At 39.7% G+C, this 24420-nt stretch overlaps 1 protein-coding gene across 3 annotated transcripts; it reads right to left on the minus strand.

The window, feature by feature from the left end:
* Nucleotides 1-29: 29 nt before the first annotated feature.
* On the minus strand, nucleotides 30-23986 carry LOC132173761 (structural maintenance of chromosomes domain protein). 3 transcript variants are annotated; one of them, XR_009439348.2, is made up of 7 exons: nucleotides 23805-23986; nucleotides 22402-23029; nucleotides 22127-22290; nucleotides 20932-21014; nucleotides 20641-20774; nucleotides 12221-12277; nucleotides 30-501 (listed from the first exon to the last, which is right to left on the minus strand). XR_009439348.2 is itself a non-coding variant. In XM_059585358.2 (5 exons), exons 2-5 carry the CDS (start codon nucleotides 22983-22985, stop codon nucleotides 20682-20684), a joined length of 924 nt encoding a protein of 307 aa, XP_059441341.2. In that variant the 5' UTR covers nucleotides 22986-23029; nucleotides 23805-23986; the 3' UTR covers nucleotides 20464-20681. The 3 variants fall into 3 exon arrangements, 1 of the variants encoding a protein (XP_059441341.2); XR_009439347.2 differs by having other exon boundaries at nucleotides 20609-20774; XM_059585358.2 differs by lacking the exons at nucleotides 30-501; nucleotides 12221-12277 and having other exon boundaries at nucleotides 20464-20774.
* Between the last annotated feature and the right edge of the window lie 434 nt (nucleotides 23987-24420).

The following is a 24420-nucleotide window of genomic DNA, read 5'->3' on the forward strand; positions in this document are numbered from 1 at the left end:
AAGTTGATATACTGCAAAAACTGCTTACGTAAAGAAATATTAATTTACTTTTGCTTGTATTTGATTTGCTTAAATAAGAGAGAGATTATGTTTAACATGTACTCAAACGCCTCTATTTAAAACTAAAATAAATAAAAAAATAAAAAAATAAAAAGCCCCTCTATTACATGTAACACAAGGACCACGGCACATGCTTTTTCTTTTTATTGTTGGGTCCAAATGAAATTGAGTACGTGAGGCTTACTTTTCCAATAATAATAGGCTTTGTTTTCATTTACGAAATGAATCCAAAAGAATAAAATTATTAGTTTGCAAATTGTAGAGGTGAGGACACCAAGAGCGAGACATTTGAGAAGGCTGGATCAAAACCCCTTTGCAGTATAACGAATTACGTCTCAGGAAACAAACTTGTATACACCTGGTGGTCTCATCCAGCCAGGCCATTGATCTTAGTGAAGGAGCCCCGCCCCGTTAACGGCCAGCGCTTTAAAGGATAACACCCTGAAAGTGGAACCCAAACTTGTAAATTTGATGATCAAAAGAAATGCTTATGAATTAATCGTGAATCAGATTGTGACAAACCAAACAATGAATGACAATTGTGATTTATCCATACAAAAATAATAACAATAATAATATGAAAAAAAAAAAAAAAAACACGAGACTGCAAGCAAGAGAGAAGAAAACAAAGAAGTCGTGATTGGCCATCAGCATGTTATTGTAAAGCAATCACCTTTCCCTGTCCAAGTGGATTTGAACAATCTCTGCAAAAAATATTTCCACCAGCAGCTTGGCCGAGAAAACACCTAATCGAAACACTAATCACAATTTCTAGTGGTTGTATAAACACTAATCACAATTTCAGACCATCAATCTGATTCGTAGTGCTTATAAAATCCTAATCAATTAAAGAGGGTATTGGCAAAATATTATCAGACTATAATGATGCATTTATAGAAGGAAAAAAAAAAAAATAGGGTTTGGTTCCCATTGCTAATGAATGCCTTGGTAGTAGGTTGAAGTCAAAAGTCCTGGGTTTGTTGTGCAAGTTACATTTGGAAAAAGCTTATGACCACATAAATTTGGACTTGTTATATTTGATGTCGTGCATAGGAAATGTGCATTTGCAGGTGAATGTCTACTTTAGTAAATGGGAGCCCAACTGGATTTTTCAGTAACTTCTCGTGGGCTATGACAATAGGATCTTTTATCCCCTCTTTTGTTTGTCATGCTAATTAAGACTTTCAGCCGTATGATTAATAGAACACTTGAGGGAGGTTTGGTGTCAGGTTTTCTGGTGGGGGAATGCAAATAATTGAGAGCTACTGATTTCCCATCTTCTGTCAGCGGATGATACTATAATTTTTGTTGGGTGAAACTGGAGGAGCTTCTTTCTTGACAGTGTATCTTACTTTGTTTGGAGGCAGTCTCAAGTGTGAAGGTGAACTTGGGTAACAGTGAACTGGTTCTAACTGGGGAGGTAGAAGATGTGTATGGATTAGCACAGTACTTGGTTGTACGGCAGGCATCCTTCTAAAGACCTGCTTAGGCTTACCACTTGATTCACCTTGTAACGCTAGACCGGCTTGGGATGTAACTGTTGAATGAATGGAAAGGAGGTGAGCAGATGTAAGAAAATATACTCACCCAAATGAAGAAGAGTCACATGAAGAAAAAGACTATCTAGTTTAGCTACTTTATATTCGTTTTTCGCATGCCGGTAGGTGTTGCCAAGAGGATAGCAAAATTGCAATGAGATTTTTTTTTTTTTTTTTTTCTGCAGAAAGATAGGGAATGAGGTGAAGTACCACTTGGTGAGTCAGTTTATAGTTTGTTCCTCAATCAATCTAGAGGTTTGGATATTAGGAAAAAGATTAGTACTTTTAACCAACCTGTTTTGGGGAAACGGCTTTGGCAATAAGACATGGAAAGGGATCTTTGAAGAAGGGTAGTTTACGCAAAACATGGGAAGCCTTGGGGTCACGGATACTCTGTTGATGTTAGGTGTGCCAACTTCAGAAAGTTAAGTCTCACGTCAAGTAGGTACATTGTGAAGGTAATACATGAGTGCCAAGTCCTACACTAGTTCCTTAACGGTTTTGCTAAAAGAAGAATTGGGAATTGGAACGTTATAACTTGCATTGTCAAACTAGAGGAGGCCAGGGAATTTTTGGGCCAGAGAGACCTGCAGGCCACACGAAGAGAGTTAGTGATGAGTTGAAGACCAAGCCGCATGGTAGTGCCTTGTTCTCTGCAAGGATGGGCTCGAATTCTTTAGACATGGATGGGGTGGCCGAGCCCAATAAGGTGAAAGTCTCAGGCCAAGTTCGTCTTTTAGAGCCAAGCTTATCTCAACCCAAGAGTTTGGGTGTGGAGGCTTCTTCAGTGGGCTTGACCGGGGCTCTTCCACTCAACCCAATGGGCTCAAGAACTCGTGAGCAGCCTCAGGAGCATCTATCCCTTCTCAGGTAGCCAATCTGCTAGGATGAATTCTAAAAGCCTAGGCCCTTTTAGGCCACATGCAGCCCAGATTCCAAACCAGTACCGACCAAAGCCCAAAGAGTCTTAAGTAGAAAATACGATTAAGTGCAAGGAGCTCACACTCAGGCCTTGGCAAGGATGGGTCTTCCCTCTGCCTAGCCAGCTGGCTTTCCAGTGGTTTCGCCACTCCATCACCACCCCCCCTCCCACCCCTGCGATCAATGTAGACCGTCCTGTTGGTGACTGGAAGGGGAATCAAGTCAATCCTGAGAACTCTGTCGACGGTTTTATGTCAAGGGTGTCTCCCTCAGCCATCCACCTGTAGACGCCACCACCTAACAGAGTTTCTGTTTCTTGCCCAGACCGCACCAGTGGTGACCCAGAAACTAGTATTTTGGATGTTTGCTTGTAAGATGCTGGGGTCTTTGGTTGTGGGTATTTTGGACGTTTGCTTGTGACATGCTGGGTCTTTGGTTGTGGGTTCACCTTTTTGGCATATATGTCGTCAATGAGGTGGCTATTGTTCCAAGTCTTGGCACAGCAGTTTTCGAGGGAGATCCTAAGGTCTTGGAGTGGGCCTTAGAGATAGGAAGAGTGTCGATTGCAGGTTTGAATCTTAGGGTCCTTTTCCCTCCTTTGGCCAACAATAAGGGGGAAAGCAGTGGTGCCAGAAAGGAATTAGAGGTTGTCTGGTCATCCCTATCAGAAGGTAGGCAAATTGGGACTTCCCTGACCAGCTGTAGTGAGGACAAGATGCCTACTTATCAGAATTGGTTCTCTACTCAAGGAAAGAGCCTAGGGACAGCAAGCCATTAAATATCAATCACCTTGCTGTTATTGAAGGGCCAGTTTTGCCTATTTCAAATTATTCAGATCGGGCATTTCAGGAAGTTAAGAGCTTCCGTGGTGGCGGCTTTGATATTTAATTGATGGCTTTGCTTACTACCATTGAAACAAGTCGAAATCGGAATGGTCTGGACAGTCCCACAAGTTCTCTTCCTAAGTTAGAGAACAACAAAAAAACTTTCTCTCTCTAGACGAGAGACTCTCACTCTAGAATTCTCCTAGTTTTCTCTATTTCCTCTCTAGCGGAGGCGCGTGCAGGCGCGTTTCCGCTAGACCTAGGTTCGGGATCGTGGGATGCGTTTGCCATGGACAGGATGGAGCGAAGATTTGCTGTGGAAGCTAAATCGTTCTCTTTTTTGGCGAAAGTGGGCAAGCCTGAGTTGCGCTTGGAAGAAAAGAGAAAAGGGTTCTCTGGCTCTTTTTCTCTGAGCCTCCGATGTTCCGATTGGCTGGCGGACATGGTGGAGGAGGCGCTAAAATCTCAAGGGTCGGAGTTCTTCGCCAAATCATTTCGGGAGGATGAGATGATTTTGAAGATCCATAAGGGCTGCAATAAGGCCGGTCGGTTTTTAGTGGCCGGGGTCTTTGCTGATGGTGTTCGGAAAGGGGTGATTTGGCTCCCTGAGGGCCGTGAAGGTTGGGGTTGGCGCTGCTTTGTGGATGAACTACGGAAATTTTTGGTGTCTCTCGCAGCGAAGACGAAGGGTTTAGGGGGTATACCGAATGCTATTTCGAATCGGTCCTATGCGGCGGTGCTGTCCGAGGATTCTGGTGATGTGAAGCCGGTTGGCGCTCAGTTTCCGATGGTGGGCTGTCCTGAGTTGGTTAAGGGTGGTGGCGGCGATCCAGCGACGAAGTTGATTAGGGTTGTGCGCTCGTTGAAGGTGTATTTGAATAATCTTAGGGCTGATGTGATTCGGGTCTTCTCTATCGGACTGGGCTTTAAGCCCAATTCTTGGTTTGAAGGCTCTTGGGTTCCTGGTCGTTGGAAGAAGCTTCTTGCGAAGCCTGGGCCTGTTCTGGACCGGGCTTGCTTTAGGACGGGCCTGAAGCCTAAACTTATTGTTGGGTTTAGGCGGAGAGCTGGACGCAAGTCTGCTTCTGGGATTCGTGCGGGTCTTGGGTCTGCCCTATCGGAGCAGTCGTCGTCGCTGCTCGTTTCTGCCTCGCCGTTGTTCAATCCGGGGTCTTTTCCGGCGACTTCTGTGGTCTCTAACGCAGTGGTTCCCGCGGGTGCGGCTGCTCATGTGATGTCGAGTTTGGGTTCTTCGTCGGAGGGTATTGGGTTTGCTTCGTCGGCAGGGTCTGGGTTTGCTTTGTCGGCGGTTTCTGGGTCGACCTCGCCGGTGACATCTCCGGTGATTCCTTCATCTGCTGAGGCTCCTGGGTTGTCAGTGCAAGACATAGCTCTGGGCGGTGATGATTATCTGTCTCACAGGGAGACAGGGGCCGCGATAGCTAAGCGGGGGGACAGAGCCTCGGATTTTAAGCGAGTGTCTCCTGTTCATGCCGGCTTCCAGCCAGTCCATGCCGGTGACCCTCCTTCTGACCCTCTTACCTCAGCCCTTTCCTCGTCTGCTGATTCTTCCGCAGGTGTGTTAGTGGCTGAGGCTGAGGAGGTTTCTGTCCCTCTTTCCTCGCCGACGCTCACCTCTGATGCCATTGTTGATTCTGGTCTGAACAAATCACAAAAATGGCTGATTGAGTCTTTTCGAGAAGTGGTTAAGGACGATGTCACGCATATGGCAATACTGAAGGACTTGGAGGTGTCTTTTCGTCAGGCAAGCAAGGAAGCTCGTGAGGTGTTGTCCCCTGAGGAGGAACAGAATTTGGCGTCTATGAAGAAAGAAATTGAGAGGTTTTTAGGAGGACGTGTCTCGGTCCCGCCCTCTTCTACACTATCATCTGGGCAGATGGTTCTGCCGGAATATCATGATGCAAATTCTGCAGGGGCGTTAGCTTTGGGAGAGAGGTTACGCATGTCTCTGGGCAGTGGGGTTCCTATATATAAGCAAATATTGAGATACTACCGGAGAGCTAAGAAAGAAAGAGGAACTCGGGTGAATGATTCTCTTCTTCTTGAGGCGGTGGAATCTTTTAGTGCTCCGCAGATACATTACCAACCAGTTGCAGGGTTTGTTGCTCAGGCTTCTTCAGAGGTTGCACACGGTCAGGTGGCTATAAGAAAGCCTGATTCTAAGAACTCTAATCCAATGAGGGGCTTTCTACGGCGAGGGTTTCTTAACCCAAGTCCGAAAGAGATAAGGGAGTCTCAGTCTTCATCGCATGTGGCTATTAAGGATGATGAAGTAGTGGGTGACAACTCTTCAGTCTTGGATGAAGCCTTCAAGTTTGGGGAGCTGCCCCCCGATCCCCTTGATTGGGGGTTGGGTTGCGGTGAAGAGGAGGATCCATATTCAGCGGATTTTCTTCAGGTTATGGACGTCGCTCGGCCTAGGGCTAAAGGAAAAAGGCCTAGGAATAAAAGCAAACGAGAGCTGTTTAATTTAGAAAGCTCTGTTAACTATGGCAATGCTAGTGCGTCGTCCAGGAGAAGGAAGGGCAGGATTATAGTGTCATAGTCTTTTGTGAAGGGATGAGGGTGTTTGGTTAGTGGGCTTTGCGTTGGTGTGTTTGTTTGAGGGTTTTTGGGTGGTGGTTTGGTTTTTTTGGGTGGGTGTGCTGGGGTTTTGCTTTGGGTTCGCTTTGGCCCCCTTTGTATACTTCGTGTGTAATTAGGGGCGCTTCTCGCTTTTCTCTTTCTTTAATAAAACTTCTTATTACTTATCAAAAAAAAGTTAGAGAACAAAAGGCACCATGAATTAAAGAGGCTAGCTTGTTCTATCAATCATGACCTTAAGGGAGGTCAATCTAGTAGAGGCAAAGGTAAGGGCCCCTACTGTTTCCTTATGAAGCCTAAGATTCTGGCTTATAATGTACGAGGGTTGAATGAGAGCAATAAGAGGTTGAGGGTCAGGAATCTCCTTAAGGAATGGAAAGCTGATATGGTTTGTTTACAAGAAACCAAACTGGAGCTAGCATCTAGGGGCGTTGTGCGCAACCTTTGGGGCTGTCATCATGTGGATTGGTGTTTTTTTGGGTTCAAAAGGAACTTTTGGAGGGATGTTGTTAATGTGAGATAGGAGGGTAGTGAATAAAATTGAGTGTGTGGGAGCATTTTTTGTTGTCTTATCTTTTAGAAACATAGATAACAGCTTTGGGTGGGCTTTCACGGGTGTTTATGATCCTAATGTTGACAATGACAAAAAGAGTACTCTGGGATGAATTGGCTGGATTGATGAGCCAGTGGAATTTACCATGGTGCATTGGGGGTGATTTCAACATCACCCGCTACCCGAGTGAGAGATCTAGTGACACCCGTTCTTCCCCAGCTTGTCGAAGTTTCTGAGTTCATATTTGAGAACAGCTATGTGAGTTTCATGTAATCCTCTTGTAGGTGGAACTTCATGGGGTCTAATAATTGTGATCCTCCATCATAGCCCATAATTGACAGATTTCTTCTCTCTCCTAACTGGGAAGCCCAACTTCCTGATGTTTCTCAGAGGAGGCTCCCTAGACTTCTTTTGAACCACTTTCTGCTACTACTTGATTGTGGTGTTGTAGCAAGAAGCAGAGGGTATTTTAAGTTTGAGAATATGTGGTTAAAGTCAAAGGGTTTCATGAAAAATGTGAAACTGTGGTGGATGTCTTGCAGTTTTCAAGGTTCCCCTACTTTTGTCCTGGCGTGCAAACTGAAAGCTTTGAAAGTCAACTTGAAGAAATGGAATGTAGGAGAAATTTGGCAATGTTGAGAAGTAGAAAAAGGTTCTTCTGGGTCAACTTCGTGATCTTGATGTTATTGCAGAAGAAAGATCCCTATCAGATGTTGAAAAGGTGCAAATGTTGAGATTACTAGTGACTTTGAGAGGATGTCTCTTTTGAAAGAAGTGTGTGGGAGACAAAAATTGATGGCACTTTCACTAAGTGAGGGAGACAAGAATACTAATTTTTTCCACCGAGTGGCCAATTCAAACAGAAGGAGCAACACCATTAAATCCTTAGTTATTAATGGCGTTGCTTCTTCAAACTCTATAAAATAAGGGACCAAATTTTGTAGTTTTTTTATGGGGAGGTTTCAAGGATGAGCCCAAGTTCCATTTGGTTAGTTGGCACGAGGTTTGTTCTCCGATTGCTGAGGGAGGTCTAGGGATTCGAAGCTTGCGCCTTTTCAATCAAGCCCTCTTGGGGAAATGGTTATGGAGATTTGCAAATGAGGAAGAAGCTTGGTGGAGAAGTATCTTGGTGGCTAAGTATGGGGTGGTTGGCGTTCAAATGTTCCTCGTGGAACGCATGGGGTGGGGTTATGGAAACACATTTGTGGGGTTTGGAGGTCGTTTCGTTGCCACTTCAGATTAGTTCCCGGTTTGGGGGAGAAGGTCAAATTTTGGGAGGATTGTTGGTGCGGCGAGACGCCTCTCAAAGAGGTTTTTCCGGGCCTTTTTAATATAGCCCGCAACAAGGATGCTTCTATTGCGGATATCCGGGAGTGTGTAAATGGGATGGTGCACTGGAACGTTACTTTTACCCGTAGTATCCATGATTGGGAGGAGATGGCCTTAGCCTCTTTCTTCTCGCTCTTGTATTCGTCTCCGATCCGGGGGGAAGGGGAGGACCGAATGTGGTGGATTCCTTCAAGTAAAGGGAAGTTCGAGGTCCGTACTTTCTACAGGAGGCTTGCCTTTAAGGAGCCTAACCATTTCCCGTGGAGAAGGATTTGGCGTACTAAGACTCCTTTGCGAGTGGCGTTTTTTGCATGGTCGGCCGCCCTTGGGAAATCCCTCACGCTGGATAATGTTCGAAAGAGAGGTATTGTTGTAATTAATCGTTGTTGTATGTGTGAGGCGGATGGGGAGTCTGTGGATCATCTCTTCCTTCATTGTGGGGTCGCGCGCAAGTTGTGGGAGGTCATCTTCTCTCGCTTTAACTTGAGTTGGGTTATGCTTAGAAGCGTCATGGAGATGTTTGCCAGTTGGTGGGCGGGAGGTAGAACTAGTAGTGCTATGGTTTGGAAGATGGCTCCCCTGTGTCTCCTTTGGTGTCTTTGGAAGGAAAGGAATGCGAGATGCTTCGAGGACTTGTCGAGGAACCTCGAGGATCTTATTCACTTCTTTTTGTACACCTTATTCACATGGCCAGCCGGTTGGCTTGCTCCTTTAGTGATCGATTTTTCTGATTTTCTCTTTATGTTCTCTTCCTCTTTCTCTCCTACTTAGTCGCTCTCTTGTATACTTCTTATGTACTTGGGTTGCGCCCCTCTGCGCTCTTAATGCATTATTACTTATCAAAAATATTTTGTAGTTTTACACTTACCTTTATTCAGAACAATTCAATAGGCGGTCTTCATTTTGATTCTATCAGTTCTAAGGAGGCTTTGTGGACGGAAAGAGATTTCGAGAAGAGTGAGGTTTTAGACTCCATCTTTATTGCAAATGATGCCTTGATAGTAGAGTTAGATCAAGGGTCTCAGGTGTGCTTTGCATATTGGACCAAAAGACTTGATAGCCTGTTACAACACCGGTTTTAGCCTGTTAGCTAAGACTTGATAGATAATTTTATAGATGCCACCCACCACGCTAACTGGATGAAACTCCTTTATATCCACCACCTTGTCTTTCTTAGGAATAAGGGCAATAAAAGTGGCATTGAGGCTTCTTTCAAACTTACTTGGAGCATGAAACTCATGAAAAACATTTATGAGATCTTTAAGAACCTCCCAACAAGCCTGAAATAAGACCAAGGAAGGATTCGTGTTGTATCTGTTGAGGAGATGTGGCTTTGGGGAGAAATGGTATGAATGGATAGCACAATGCATCTCTACACTGTGTTTCTCTGTGTTGGTTAATGGGAATCCATCCATTTTTTTGATAGCTCTCATGGCATGAGACAAGGGATGCTCTTCCCCCTCTACTACTCATCATTGTCATGGAGGCTCTGAATTGTCTGCCACTGTGAATGCAGGGCTTCTAGTGTCTCATCTATTATTTGTTTGAATCAATGAAATGAATTATTTATAAAAAAAATAGAAAGTAAAAATAAAAATGTATTATTTGTGGATGACACCCTATATTTTTGTGAGGCAAGTCATGATCATCCCCATCATTTGGGATGTTTGTTCTGATGCTTTGAAGCTGTCTCAGGGTTGAAAATTAACTTGGCTAAATTAAAGTTAGTCCATGTTAGTGCCATGGAAGATGTTGGAGACTTGGCTAGTATCCTTGGTTGTATGTCCTCTTTCCCTATGAAGTACCTGGGTCTTCCATTAGGGGTTTTGTTTAAGGCAAGATCTATCTTTTTTTTTTTTTTTTGATAAGTAAGGCAAGATCTCTAGGATAGCATTAATGAAAAGATAGAAAATTGTTTGGCAAGTTGGAAGAGGCTTTATTTATTTGAGGGTGGTAGGATCACTTTGAATTAAAGCAATCTTTCCAATTTGCCTACTTATTTTTTGTCCCTCTTCCCAATCCCGGCCGGAGTTGCTAACCACATCGAGAAACTTCAATGAGATTTAATGTTGGGCGGGGTCAGAGATGAGTTCAAATTCCATCTTGTTAGTTGGTTGAAGATTTGAACTTTGATTCCTTCAGGCGGTTTGAGGAATTAGAAATTTGCTTCTTGTTTAACTGAGCTCTCTTGAGGAAATGGTTATGGCACTAAAGAGGGAGGCATTGTGGAGATTGGTGGTGGAGGTTAAATACGATAGCATGTGGGGGTGATTGGTGCTCCAATTAGGTTTTTGAGTCCTACAGGATTGGGGTGTGGAAAAACTTTAGGAGGGGGTGGGGGTTTTCTCTAGATTTGTGAGATTTGAGGAGGGAGATGGCGCGAAGGTCAAGTTTCTAGCATGATGTCTGGTGCAGTGATGAGACCTTAAAGGCAGCATTCCCAGTGTTATTTAGTATTGCTCACTTTAAGGAGGTCTTGACGGTTCGATCTGCGATTTTCTAACAACACTTTACAGTGGAATATCACCTTTATTAGATCAGTGCATGATTGGGAGCTAGAGGTGGTCTCATCATTCTTTAATGTGTTGCACACTCTTAGGTTGCGATGAGGTGGCAATGACAAAATTTGTTGGATCCCCTCCAAAAGGCAGACATTTGAAGTCAAGACTTTTTTTATCATGTGCTTATTAGCTCTCCCATTGGCTCTCTTTCCTTGAAAGAGCATTTGAAGAAATAAGGCACCCTTGATAGTGGCACTTTAACGTGATGGATTGGTGTTGTATGTGCAAGAAGAATGGGAAATTTATTGATCTTCTGCTCCATTGTGAAGTGGCTAAAGATTTGTGGGCTTCAATTTTCTGTCTATTTGAGATAGAGTGAGTCATGACCCAACAAGTGGTGGAGTTGTTAGCAATTGGAGAGGTCAGTTTGGTTGCCACCGCAATATAGAAGTTTGGAGGACTATTCACATGTGCTTGATATGTGGTGCATTTGGAGAGAACATAACGCTCGAAATTTCAAAGATTGTGAGAGAACAATGTTGGAGTTGAAAGCTATCATGTTAAAGTCTTTTTATATTTGGATGGTTGCCTGCAATAGTTCCCACCTTTCTAATTTTCTAAATATTTTGGATTTGAGTTATTCTTCTACCTAGTTGAGTGTCTCTCTTGTAACTTCGTATATACTTGGGTTGCCCATTTATACTTCTAATAAAATTGAATTACTTAACGAAAGAGTTGGAGAAGGAAGCCTAAATTATTTAGGAGCAAAGCATGGACTTTGATTGTGTCTCATGTGGACTTTATGGCAGTATAGGAATAGCAGACTTTTGAAGGGATGGAACTTCCTACATTTTTAGGGGATGAAGGAAAGTCGAGTTTTTGAGATTTTTTTTTTCTTTTTTTGGATTCTTTATATTTTCATTTAATTTTTGCAGATACTGTAATACACAGCCTGCGTAACCTCAGTTCTCTAACCCGGTTTAATTAGTTTGCCTATCAAAAAGAAAAAAATATGAAGTTTTCCTTTTCTATACTCACTGTGTACATAGGGGCGCCTTAGGCTTTTAATGATAATTGTTGTTTACCAATCAAAAAAAAAAAAAAAACAATTAGGAAGCCAAACCAAACAAGGGGTCAGACCCACCAATAGTCAGCCAGACATCACTTTAAAACTCAATTACCATTCATAGCGTGCAAGTAAAGTTGGGTTACTGGATAGGAGAATAATCAGGTAAACTACTGCATACTACTACCACATCTGCCAAACAAGCAAAAGAGATCTTCTCTTAATAAAAAAATTAAAAAATTAAAAAAAAAAAAAAAAGAAAAAGTGGGGGGGGAGGGAAGGGGGAGAGAAAGTCCACATACCCCCTCAAACTACCACCCAATCAACAATGTCCTCCCAAACTTTCAATTAGGACAATATCCCTCCAAAATACTAAAAATTGTCTTAATGTTCCCCCTAATGATGAAAATACTCTTTAACAAAATAAAAACAAAAAATACTAAAAGTTCTAAAAAAAAAAGAAAATTAAGGGTGGCAAATTTAAAAATAGAAAAATAAAAAATAAAATTTTTTAATTTAATTTAATTAATTTTTTTTTTTTTAAGATTATAATTTTTTTTTTTTTTTTTAATATATAGGGGTATTTTTATCTTATTGAAAAATTTGTATGGTCATTTTTGTCTTTTTGCTGGCCTGTGGGACATTAACAATTTTTTGAATGTTTTGGGGGAAGCATTGTCTCAATTAAAAGTTTAGGGGCATTGTCAATTCAGTAATACCTTGAAGAGGAGTGTAGACTTTCCCAAAAAACAAAATAGAGAAAATGTCAACTTTAAATCAAAATACAAAAATAAAAGACAGAATAATCTAATGCATACACATACCTCATTGATGGATGGATTGCAGGAGGAGAAGATTTGTAGAGACAATGGGTTGTAAACCTGGAAAGCGAAACATATAAATGTCAAACACAGATGAAAACATACTGCAGACCAGGCAAGACCAATCATGCTATATACCAGATAAATATGAAGAATATGGATTTCGCACTTGAGAAAAAAAAAAAAAATTGAGTGAGATTTGAAACATAAATCTTCAAATGAGTACCAAATTTATTAAAATTACTACACAAATATGAATAGATTAAAAATTGAAAAACTCAAATTCATTAATGTCATTCAACTGAAAGGAGCAATCATGCAACATTTTTTTATTGTTATAAGTAATTCAATCACATTAGAAAGTGTAGAGGAGTGCAACCCTAGTACATAAGAAGAATACAAGAGAAACCCTATTATGGAGAAAAAGATGAATAAAAAGTCTAAAAAATAAGGAAAAAAAAAAAAAAAAAAAACCTAGACAATTGCAGACTATTATTTTTTTTAATAAGTACTGTCATATCATTAATAAAGCGTATAGGGGCGCAACTTTAGTACAAAGGAAATATACGCCGCTATCCATGTATAAAGGGATTTGAACATAATATTTTTGAGCTCGATCTTCAAACCTCCTTACATTTTGCTCTCTACAAATGCACCACATTAAGCACAAAGGAGCCAACCACCAAACTTCCAAAATATTACTTCCCACCGGAACTCTCCAACAAACTAACAACTCTCATACCCTTCTAGGCGTAACCCAATTAACACCAAAAAGATGAAAAGTGAACTTCCTAATTCTCAGGCCACTTCACAGTGAAGAACATAATCAATGGACTCCCCACTCTTCGTGCACGTACAACACCAATCTACCACAATGACATTCCTCTTCCTCAAGTTATCCAAGGTCAAGATTTTTCCTAATGTCGTTGTCCACACAAAGAATGCCTCTCGAAGGAGCCTTAACTCTCCAAATACTCTTCAATGGAAAATGAGAACTAACAAGAATCGATAACACATGATAAAAGGACCTCACTTCAAACTTTTGCCTCTCGGATGGGATCCAACATATTTTATCATCACCTCCTAGCTTCAATCTGATAGTACAGCAGTTCACAGAAAGAAGAAACCAAATCCACCTCTCATTCATGCACTAGTCTGGTAAAATATATATTCCATTGAAGATTTCCATTACAAAACTGCATGTGATCTAATACCCACGCATCCTTACAACATGCAATACTAAACAAGTCTGCAAAAGATGTCTTCAAGGGCTGATCCCCACACCACAAATCATGCCAAAACCTTATCCCGGTCCCCATCTCTCATCTCTGTTGTGCATACACTTGTGACGGTTGTGCCCCACATTGAAGAAATATAAAAAACAATAGTACTTAACATACATAATTGGACCCAAGCCAATTAGCTTAGACTTTTGGCTAGAAGTGATGTTATAATATGTATATTAATTTACTCTTCTTTTTTTTATAAGTAATAGTCAAGTTTTATTAAGCGTAAGGCGCCCCTACGTACACCGGAAGTATACAAGTTGAAACACTTAACTACAAAAAAAAAAAAACAAAGCTTACCCACATAAGAACCCCAACAGACCCTCAAAAACAAACACCTAGAGAAGCCCAATAGCCCGCAAAACCCCCACAAATCGTTGACTCCCTTGTTTGACTCTTGTTTGACTCCCTCCTTGTTTCTCTCCCCAACAACCTCAAATCTAATCAACTCGAGAAAACTCCCCACCCCCTCCTTATATATTTCCTCACTCCAACTCCAAAGAGCCCTGCTACCTCGTTGGAACACCAACCTCTAATCAAGCTATCATATTTAGTTTCCACTACCAATCTCCACAAAACCTCCTTCTTTATAGCATTACAGCATAACCATTTTCCCAAAACAAGTTTTTCACCCCCAAACCACCTAATTTCAACGAAGAACAGAATCTCAACCAATTAACTAAATGGAACTTAAACTCATCACAAATTCCACCCCATATAAAGTCCATAGTTTTTCAAGACGATTAGCCACGCCTGCAGGAATAGGGAAGAGAGAAAAAAAAATAAAAATTCTTTTGATAAATAATATATATTCATTCAAAGCATAGTGGGACGCAACCCTAGTACACAAAGAGTATCCAAGAAAACCTCTACCTCATAGAAAGACAAATAATAAGTAGGTATATTAAAAAGAATGTTGTTTTATCAAAGTCAATCGACCTTTCTTAGGCAGATAAAGCCTCGTCCAACTAGCCAAACAACGTTCCAATTTTTCTACTATAAAATTCCAAATAAAAGCATCCATATGAGAAGCTCCTAAGGGAAGACCCAAATACTTCATCAGCAAAGATGCCGCTCTACAACCAAGAATACTAGCCAAAGCTTCTACATCAACCACATCTCCAACAGGAACTAGCTCGGTTTTACCCAAATTAATCTTCAACCCCGAAACCACTTCAAAACATAAGAATAGACATCGCAGATGATAGAGTTGTTTATAATTTGCCTCACAAAAAATCAGAGAATCAAATGCTCCCTTAGCATCATAGTTGATGGAGCATTCTAAGTACATAAGCTCCCTTTTACCCTTTGCCTTCTAGGGGGTAGCCTCTAAGGTGACATTGATCCCCTCACATAAATCCCCCATCAACGCCCAGTCCAAACGGGTGGCAAGGGGAAACCACCTAGAGGGTAAGGAAAATCTCTGTCTTCCCCACCCTTGAAATCTGTGTCCTCTTCACTATCCACTAATTCCGAAGATGGACTAAATCCAATCGGCCACTTTTGGGACTGGACCAAGCATGTCACCACACCAGAAGAGACAGGCGGGGCACTGAACGCCGACATTTCCTCGGCGATCAAGCTATCGTCTACTTTCAAAAATTTGATATCTCTCATCTTGCGGTTATAGCACTTCACGGGTTGAGGAAGGTCAACAATTATTAATAAGTTATTGCATCTATCAAACATATAAGTTATTGCATCTATTGTTTGATAGATGCAATAACCTATTAATAATTGTTGAACATACTCCTAAATAAATCTCGCTAAATATAATTGAATATGGTCATACACATACAATTAGTTGCAAACAACATGGACTGCCACTACTTATCCGCAAAAAAGAAAGAAAAAAAAGAAGGGGAAGAAAAAGGTGGACTGCTACCTTAGAGTTCTCAAGGGACAACAAAACAATGTCAAAGGACTGCAAAACAAATGACCAGAAATCTACATATAACATGTAGTACACAGATGAGGCAAAACCCACAGTACTGGATTTAAGAATAAATTTTAGATAAGAAACTACTGCAAAAACTGACAGGTCTACATCACAATAGCTGCTTCACGTCCTATCACACTGGGACAAATAAAGAACACCCAATAAATTAGCTTACTTGTAAAAATATTCCATAGAAGGGTCATAAACGCTCTTGAACATATCAAAAGGTTTGTTTCTCATCATGCACCTTTTCATGAATCAAAATGATTGCACTCAAGGTTCTCTAATTAATTGGAAGCACTATTTTCAGCAACCAAACAACTGATAATGTGGTTCACTATAGAAGTTCTAGTCTTAAAATTCCGGACACACAGGAGTTGATGTTTCTTGTGATTATTTACATGCAGTATAATAGAAAACTCGGCTTCAACAAACAGCATATAATCTACCCTCAAAAGCAACTTTTTACAAATAATGCCCCTAGATAGATTATCCCTTGCTTCTAGGAGATTCTTTGCTTTAAAGGCAATGTCCATTCTTAGTTATGTATTTCATTTTCACCTTAATTGATATTGAAATTATGTTTCATATCCCTTGCTCCAAATTTTGACAAAACATAGCTACAGAAACTTGCAACCAAGAAGAGATAACCAGAATAACAGCTACGATATGGGAGGGAAAAAGACCAGTACTGCAAGTAGCACCCCATCAGTCAAAATTTGCCCATCAAAACAGCAAGTAAACATCAATAGCTCAGAATATTTTCCAAATAGCTTTTTCTTTTTAATTTTTGATCCGTAAATATACTATTCAGCCGCCCATATGGGATAGAAGCTATGACCTTACTGTCCACCCCTACTAGTGGACAGTAACATTTAGCCCAAGGACCATTTTGCAATATCATCAGAATAGCTTCCATGGTGCAAATACCAAGACAGCACTTTTTTCTCAGTATTGAAGCGAGGACCCAACAGAAAAAGGATAGAGAAGTAATGTAACGGCATAAAACCCCAGGTCAATTATGATCACAAGTAGTTCTTTACCAAATGTGACTGACAAGTGGAACTAACATACACACACACACAAACAAAAAGAGAGAAAAGTGTTTTCTATGGCACAACCAACAAAAGGGCCAAAAGAGGAAGATAAAAAGAAAAGGAAAAGAAAAAAAAAAAAAGAATTTCATATAAAAGACGGAGTCTTCGGAATAGTAAATCACTTACTTGACCAAGAAATCTGCATCTCCACTGCTGATCGTGCCTTGTCAATGAAAGCATACCTCACGCAATGAATAAACCTCACTTAATTCTTGGCTGCGTTTCCTCTAAAAGATACGATACATGGATAGGAATCTATTTATTGAAAATATACTTCTCAACCTTAAACCCACTCACAAAACCTATGGAGGTACAAGAAATTTCCACTGCATGAGCAAAAGCATCTTTTTGTCCCTGCCCCCAAGGTAAAAGCCTGTATCTCTTGTAATTTACTTCTATTGCTTTACAGATCTATACTTGCGAGTGGTTTGTCGTTCCTAATACAATGACCAAATTTGGCTTCACACAGCTCCTAATCAGAATGAGCAATAAACTGGAGGAAGATGAAGCGGCAAGCTCGCAATTTGGATGTGGGTCGCCATGGACAAAACAAGGTTGAGAGAGAGGAAGAGATGTTTTATGTGGGCACAACTAACGGGCCAAAAGAGGAAGACCAAAAAAAATAATAATAATAATTAACATTTAGAAAACAGAGGCTTTCAGATTGACAAATCACTTGACCATGAAACTCATTCTGCATCTCCACTGCTGAACATGTCTCATCAATGGAAGGATACCATTCTTGGCTGCTTTTCTTCCGAAAGCTATGGACACAGATAGGAATCTACTTATTAGAAAATAAACTTCTCCTCAAACCAAACCCCACACACAAAACCTATGGAGGTGAAAGGAAATTTCCAATGCATGAGTACAAGCCTGTATCTCCCCACCCACCCCCACCAAAAAGAGAGAATTAAAAGCCTGCAACTTTTGAAATTTACAGATCCATGCTCACAGGTGCTCATAGTTCCTAATACAATGACAAAATATGGCTGCACACCACTCCTACTCAGGAGACATAAACTGGAATCTCGCACTCCAAAGAAGAAAGAAGAGGGGGGGAAAAACAAACCTTACCAGCCATTGACAAAATGAGAAAGAGAGAGAGAGAGAGAGAGAATCTAGAATCCTTTTTACAAATTTGACCTAGGTAATAATGATCATATCATTATTGAACTACATACTGACTTGACAAAAATAGACAATTCCTAATAAGCCCAAATGTTGGCTGGTTATCAAAACCAAGATTTTTCTAATAGCTAGATCAGAGCCTAGCTAGAGCTGACAATAGAACTTCAAAGGATGAGATTTGAGGAAGAAATAATTGATAAGTGTTTTGGATTTTGAAAAGAGTTAAGAAAAAGGTAAAATTGAGAATTGATTTGGTGGGGATGACATTTGAAAAAAAGTGTTATACATGGAGTCCACAAATGGAAATTCTTTTGGTAAAATTTTGAGTAGTGCTTTTAAAAAATAAAAAATAAATAAAAGAGTGTTCCCCTAATATAAAAGAAAAACCACGGTAATTACACTCCACAGTGGTGGTGGCAGCCACCGCAGTGTCCACACCAGACTGTCCTAGCAGCCACCACGGGACTGCCGAACAAATTGAGCGGCCACTGGAGGGTCACTAGACATTCCTAGTGGCCATTGCGGGGCTGCGGGAAGTTCCTGGCAGCCACCGCGAGGCTGTCGAAAGTTCATGGTGACCACCATGGGGTTACCGGATGTTTGTGGTAATTATTTTTCGAGAACTATTTTGTGCTATGTTTTTTAGAAGTATTTTGTGAAAAGTGTTTTGAGAAAAGTGGCGGTTTATTTTGAAAAGTATGTTAGTGGTGGGAGCCACAACTGAAAATCTATTTGAATAACTAATATTTGAAAAGAGTGTTAAGCTTTTGAGAAGCAAAAACAGTTTTAAAAAAGTTTTCCAAACAGGTCCTAAGCTTTTTCTTGAAGAAGCAACACGGTTTACTAAAATCAAACATTTTCTTCTCTTCATTGCCTCAAGAAGTCAACAAAGCTACTAAACAAATCAAAATATCTACAGATAGAAGAGCAGTAAACAGAACTGTAGCCTAAGTACACATACATGTCCACACCTATGGAACCATAATGACAAAAAGTGCCAACTGCCAGAAGTGATGGTGAATACCAGCAGATACTGGCCTCACTTTAAAATCTATAGCAATCGCTATGAAAATAATATAGAATTAATTAATTTGTTATTATGTTATACTTTTCCTTACTCTAGGGAAATAGTTTGCAGTTCCATGCACTGGTAGCAGTAATATAATTTACATATTGCATATGTTTATAGTAGTAGAGAACTTTGTCTTTATAGGTAATAAATTCTTTGAAAGAACAAAAGAGTGCACCCAAGTACATGGGTGGTACACAAAAGAAATGCTAAAAACCACAACAACAAACAAAAATTATATTCTAAAATTACAAAGGTCTAGGGGATCCAAAAAAAAGGGTGATGATAAGCTACTAGTAGACATCAACGACTCAAACAGCAAACTCTCAACTGTACAAGTAAACCTCATCCAGTGCGTTACTAGCAGGGCTAATAAACAACCCCTTAATCTATGTTTTTCCTATGGAAATTAATTTTTATTAGTTCTCTCTACTACTACATTTTCACTACCCAACAGAAATAGTTCACGAATTGGTATTATTAATACAATTTGTTCTCTTTTTTACACATTCAAAACATATCTGATTGAGAATACACATCAACATCCTCTTCAAATATAACAAAAAATAAATTACATGCTTTGATGCTAGTAGTAATTGTACATGCACCCACATAATAAAATGACCGATCACAACATTAAGAACAAGACTACCTCACAAAACCCCAAACTCTATCAAAGGTGTTAATCACAAGAAGGTGCACAATATTATGTGATTACCAGTTGCATGTAGTTGACCGGAATAGTTGAAACAATGTTTTATTAAGAGATAGGTGAAATTAGTTTTAGGATCTATTATGCATTATTTTATTTTACTATTATAAGTAATCAAATTTTCATTAAAAGCGTAAGGCGCCCAAGTACATAGGAAGTATAAAAGAGAAAACACCTAACTATTATGCATTATGAAAGAATTAAACTCCAAAATTACTACTGAAGTGTTTTTATCTTATGGCTATTAGCGGTCTCCTTCACTTGCCTCCATGAAATTTTCAATGAATCAACAAATAGCATTCTGGAGATTTTATGTCACTTAGCAATCAACCAAAATCTAGTTACCATGGATTGGAAACTTAATGTATGGCCATAGATATGTAAAAAATGCTGAGGATAAACGGATATATGCAAATGCAGGAGTATAGTCCCATGTGTCAACAATGTGATGTCTAATCATTCACAACACTATAAAAATATTAACAGGTTGTTGGGGGACGTGGACGTGGCCGCGGGGAGTATTTAAGTGCCAGAATGGAGTACACAGCAGGTCTAGCCTTCACCCATACCCATAACCTCCTTTTAGCACTAACCATGATGATCACAAGGATCCTGGTCCCAGCTCCTAGGAACTTTATCAGACCTTTGCTACAATATTATATAAGAAAAGCAAGCTACTTTATCTGGCATGTCTGCTAAAAGTAGTGTACTGCAGAACAACATTCCCAAAGTCAACTGCTGTTCTGGCTATTAATAACCTTAGTTTTCTTCCTTATTCAAAGGAATATTAAAAAGAAAGGAAGAAAGAAAAGCACTCCTCCTATAGGAAATGACTTCCCAATGTGAGTAGGGGCTTGCTGTAAAACTTGGACACGTCCTTTAGACAGAATAATCAAATAACTTATATCAAGGTGGGTGCATTGTAATTTACCATACAAAAAATAATAAAATATAAATAAACCACACTGAAACACAATAACAGATAATAGAAGTAGGTTGGAAGATTTGCATCAAGACACCAATACAAAAATACCATACTGCACCATCAAGCTAATGCAAATTGTCAATTTTTCAGTACAATTTCAACAATAACAAAAAACACAAATATATAAGCAAATGTCCAAGATTTATCACGAAACAAGACTTCCATCCCAGACCTAAGTATCTAATAAGTAGCAGGCCAAGATACCAGTTAGAACACAGCTTGGCATGATAGCGTCGAGAAAAAATCTATCTGTGTCCTTGAGTGCGTTGCATTTCATAGGCACTCCAGGAACCAGGAGTGGGCCCATAATGAGGGAAATTTTCTGCAGCAGCCTGTGCCTGCAAGTTGTGAAGAAAGAACAACATATGCAATATTTAGAAAGAAGACATACAAACAGAAGATGCAGGTTATTCACATCCATTTATATAATATAGATAATAAAGATATGCAACCACACAGAAACACATAAAACATGTATAAAATAGAAAAACTTACTGGATTCAAGCCATAGCTAATAGGATAAATATTTCCTGCATAACCTGCTTCCGGATTGCCATAATTCACATTGTAGCCTGTCCCTGAATAGAATAGAGACATGAAAGATAGAGCCATAAATAAATAAACTTCAACGATCGTGAAGAAATCAAGCTTCAAGAGGAATTCTTTTTTGATAAGTTTCAAGAGGAATTATATCAGCATTTTGTGATTAATGCATCAATTTAATAAAAGGAAAAATTAAATAATCAAAAAACCTGGACTCATTTATCACTTAACAGAAACAACTCATTATATCAGTTTGTTGAAGAAGTTCTTTGCAACTTTTTTTTTTTTAATTCCAACATCTTACATCATGTGTTGACTCACTTGAACCTCACTCGAGCCGATTTGAAACGAACTCCAGTTTCATAAAAGTAGATGCAAATATAGCAACATGCTGCCACATAATTTTATTCAAAAGAAAAGTCTATCAAACCCAAACAATCATAGAAGGTCTAGACAAGTAACACATAAAGCCTGTAAACTGAAAGAATTCTCTTCTCCTTTTTTTTCCTTTTTTTTTTTTTTTTGGAAGTATTTTTTTTATAAGCAATCGAAATTTCATAAAAAGTATAAGACACCCTAAGTACATGGGAAACATACAAGAGAAAACACCTAGCTAGTAGGAGCAAAAGGATTCTTGGAAGCATAAAACCCGGTAAACTAAAGAGTCATCAATTTGATTAAAAATTTCCTACAGCTTCTAATGACAGTTTGACAATCTTTTTCTTGGTAAGAATTGAACAAAAAAGCAAAGAAAAGGAAAAAATTTTGAACCTAAGAATACCGCAATTGCTTCCGGTGGGCATAGATTTTGACATACAACAAAGGAAATGTGAACTTTCAAAATAGAGTTGCACACAGCTCCCTAAACCTCCATGGTTATCCTCAGACTTCTCAACTATACAATTATTTGCTCTTCAGGAAAGTTTTGACTATGTTGTTGATCTATGCTTGTTAGTCTTTCTTCTCCCTTCTCCATTCCCTATTTGGCTACCAACTTCAATAAGTTCGCATTTCTTATATTCTGTGAAGTGGGCGTGCAGGGGAGGGGGGGGGGGGGGGTGTTGGTGAAGGGAGGGGAGGAGATGCAGAGTCATCTTTGAATTCAAACCAAATTTTCAACCAGATAAATCTCAGAGGAGTTGCATACCTGGATTCCCAACAGCAGCAGCAGCACGAGCTCTCTTCTCTGCATTAGCAATCTCTGCACGAAGCTTCTCCAACTCTCGAGCCATTGAGAGCAATTTCTTCTCCATCAATTGACCATGTTCATAATTCTCTGCATATCCTTTCTTCTCATACTCAATGGCAGCTCTAAATGCCAACAAAAGAAAATACAAATCATCAGAAATGAACAGAACCATAATAGGAACATAAACTGAATATCACACCAAGAAAAAATAATAATTTGATGTAAACTAATACTTTGCACGCTGCAACTCCTGCTTCATAGTCTCAATTTCCGCTCTTAAAGCTGGTGCCTGTTGCAAGTCTGCTGTAAGTCTAGCCATATCTTGTGTCATTGCTTGTACCTGACCGCCTAGCTCCTGCCTTCCAACACTAAGGTCTTTAATATCTGCACGAACTTGAAGAAGCTCAGCACGCATGGCCTCCACCCCGCGAAGATCCACCTCCAAATGAACAGACTTCTCATACAATTCTCTCATCTGACCGTCCTTCTCTGCCCGAAAGGAATCTGCAAAGCGACCCATTCTTTGCAACTCATGCTGGGTAGCTTCCAGTTCCTGCTTAAGAGCAACATGGGTAGCAGCTAGCCTCTGGTTATCGACTAAGAGCCCCTGAATGTCTTGATACTGAGCATCAAGACCCTCCCGAATTATTGCAGGATGTGGAGGGAGAGGTCTAGGACCACCCATTCCAAACTGCGATTCTCTCATCTCCTCGAGTAGAACTGGATGGGGTATTGGTCCGACACCTCTGCCAAATGGCGGTTCATGGACCGCAGGGGGTAGTCCAGCATGAGGCGGTCCGCGATTTCTTCCAGACATTATTTCTCTCAAGAACTAATAGTTAAACTTTCCAATTGATGGACCTGAATAACAATTTGAAATTTCAGTCAACTTGGAGATCTATTTACTCAAAACTAAACCAAAACAAAAGAGTAACAAACAGATAAATGAGCAGAATTGAAATTAAATCTTGCAATGATAAGATTTCATAATATTACTTATAAAAAAAATGATAAGATTTCATTTGTAAGGCAAGGAAAGAGGTCGTTGCAATCACCAAGTCCACAAATTTAATCAACATATAAGAGAATTAAGCTGAACAACTAATTCTTAAGCTTGGCTACAAAGAAAATGCTAGAAAATCCTAAATCAACCATGTAATGGACCCCGTAGATGACAATCAAAAAAGGTTTCGGAGCCTTCGTTTATTTCCACAGAAACAACACCCGAGGATATTTTATCCAAGAAATACATATATTTTCAGGCCTAAAATTCATAATAACAATCCTAACCCAACGTTATAGAAAATTAAAAGTAAAACTTCGGAGAACCCAAAGCCCTAACTATCTGTTTGTGAAAGCTGCGGAAACGAAAAGAAAATCGCAATCACATTTCAGATTTCAGATATTCCTTACTTTGCGACAGCAGGAAAACAAAAAGAAGAAACTGAAGGGAGTTCCACTATCCCAAATCAAAAGGCAACATCAAACACAAACACAAAACACCCATTATCTTTTCTTTTCCTTTTCCTCCGTTTTCTCAGCAGCTAAACAGAATCAATCCAACTCCAAGAATTGATCACAAAGAAGCGCTAAAAAGAAAAACATACATATAGAGAGAGGGTGTGAAATAACAGACCTTTGAGTAGCGTAGGGTTTGGAGTCGTCGGTGGATTGAGAGAGTCAGAGAGAAAGCGCTCCCATGCCGCAGTACGATTGGAAAACCTAAGCCAACAAAATGCTGTCACAAGATATTAAAAGAACCTTAAGAAAATTGGTAAGAAAAAAGATTTCTCAGCAATTTGATTCAAAGAGGAGCAGACGCACCACATTAATTAATATCATAAAATTCAATATTATACCTCATATCTATTAAAAAAGTTCACTTTTGTAATAGGGGAAACTTTATTTACTCAAACTTTTTTGTTTTTGCATATATTTTCATTGTTCAAAAACTCTTACTTTGATATATTCAACTTTTGTTTCCTTCCACTTTGTCCTTCCGTTAGGATTTTTCCTGCTAATTAAGGAGTGTGGAATTCCAATCTTGCCCTTATTTTTTATTAATTTTTTTTTTTTTTTTTTTTTTTTTAAATCTTGACCCGTTTGGTTTACCAGTGAATCTAATCCACCCATATTGTGACCCATGGGTTATATTATTATTATTATATATTAAAAATAAATAAATAATAGTGAGTCACAAGACTCACTGGAGGTCACTTTGTGACCACTGGGGGTCGGTGGGTCTTGTGACC

The sequence above is a fragment of the Corylus avellana genome, chromosome 3, assembly GCF_965113065.1.
Source record: "Corylus avellana chromosome 3, dhCorAvel1.hap1.2, whole genome shotgun sequence".
Classification (NCBI taxonomy): Eukaryota; Viridiplantae; Streptophyta; class Magnoliopsida; order Fagales; family Betulaceae; genus Corylus; species Corylus avellana.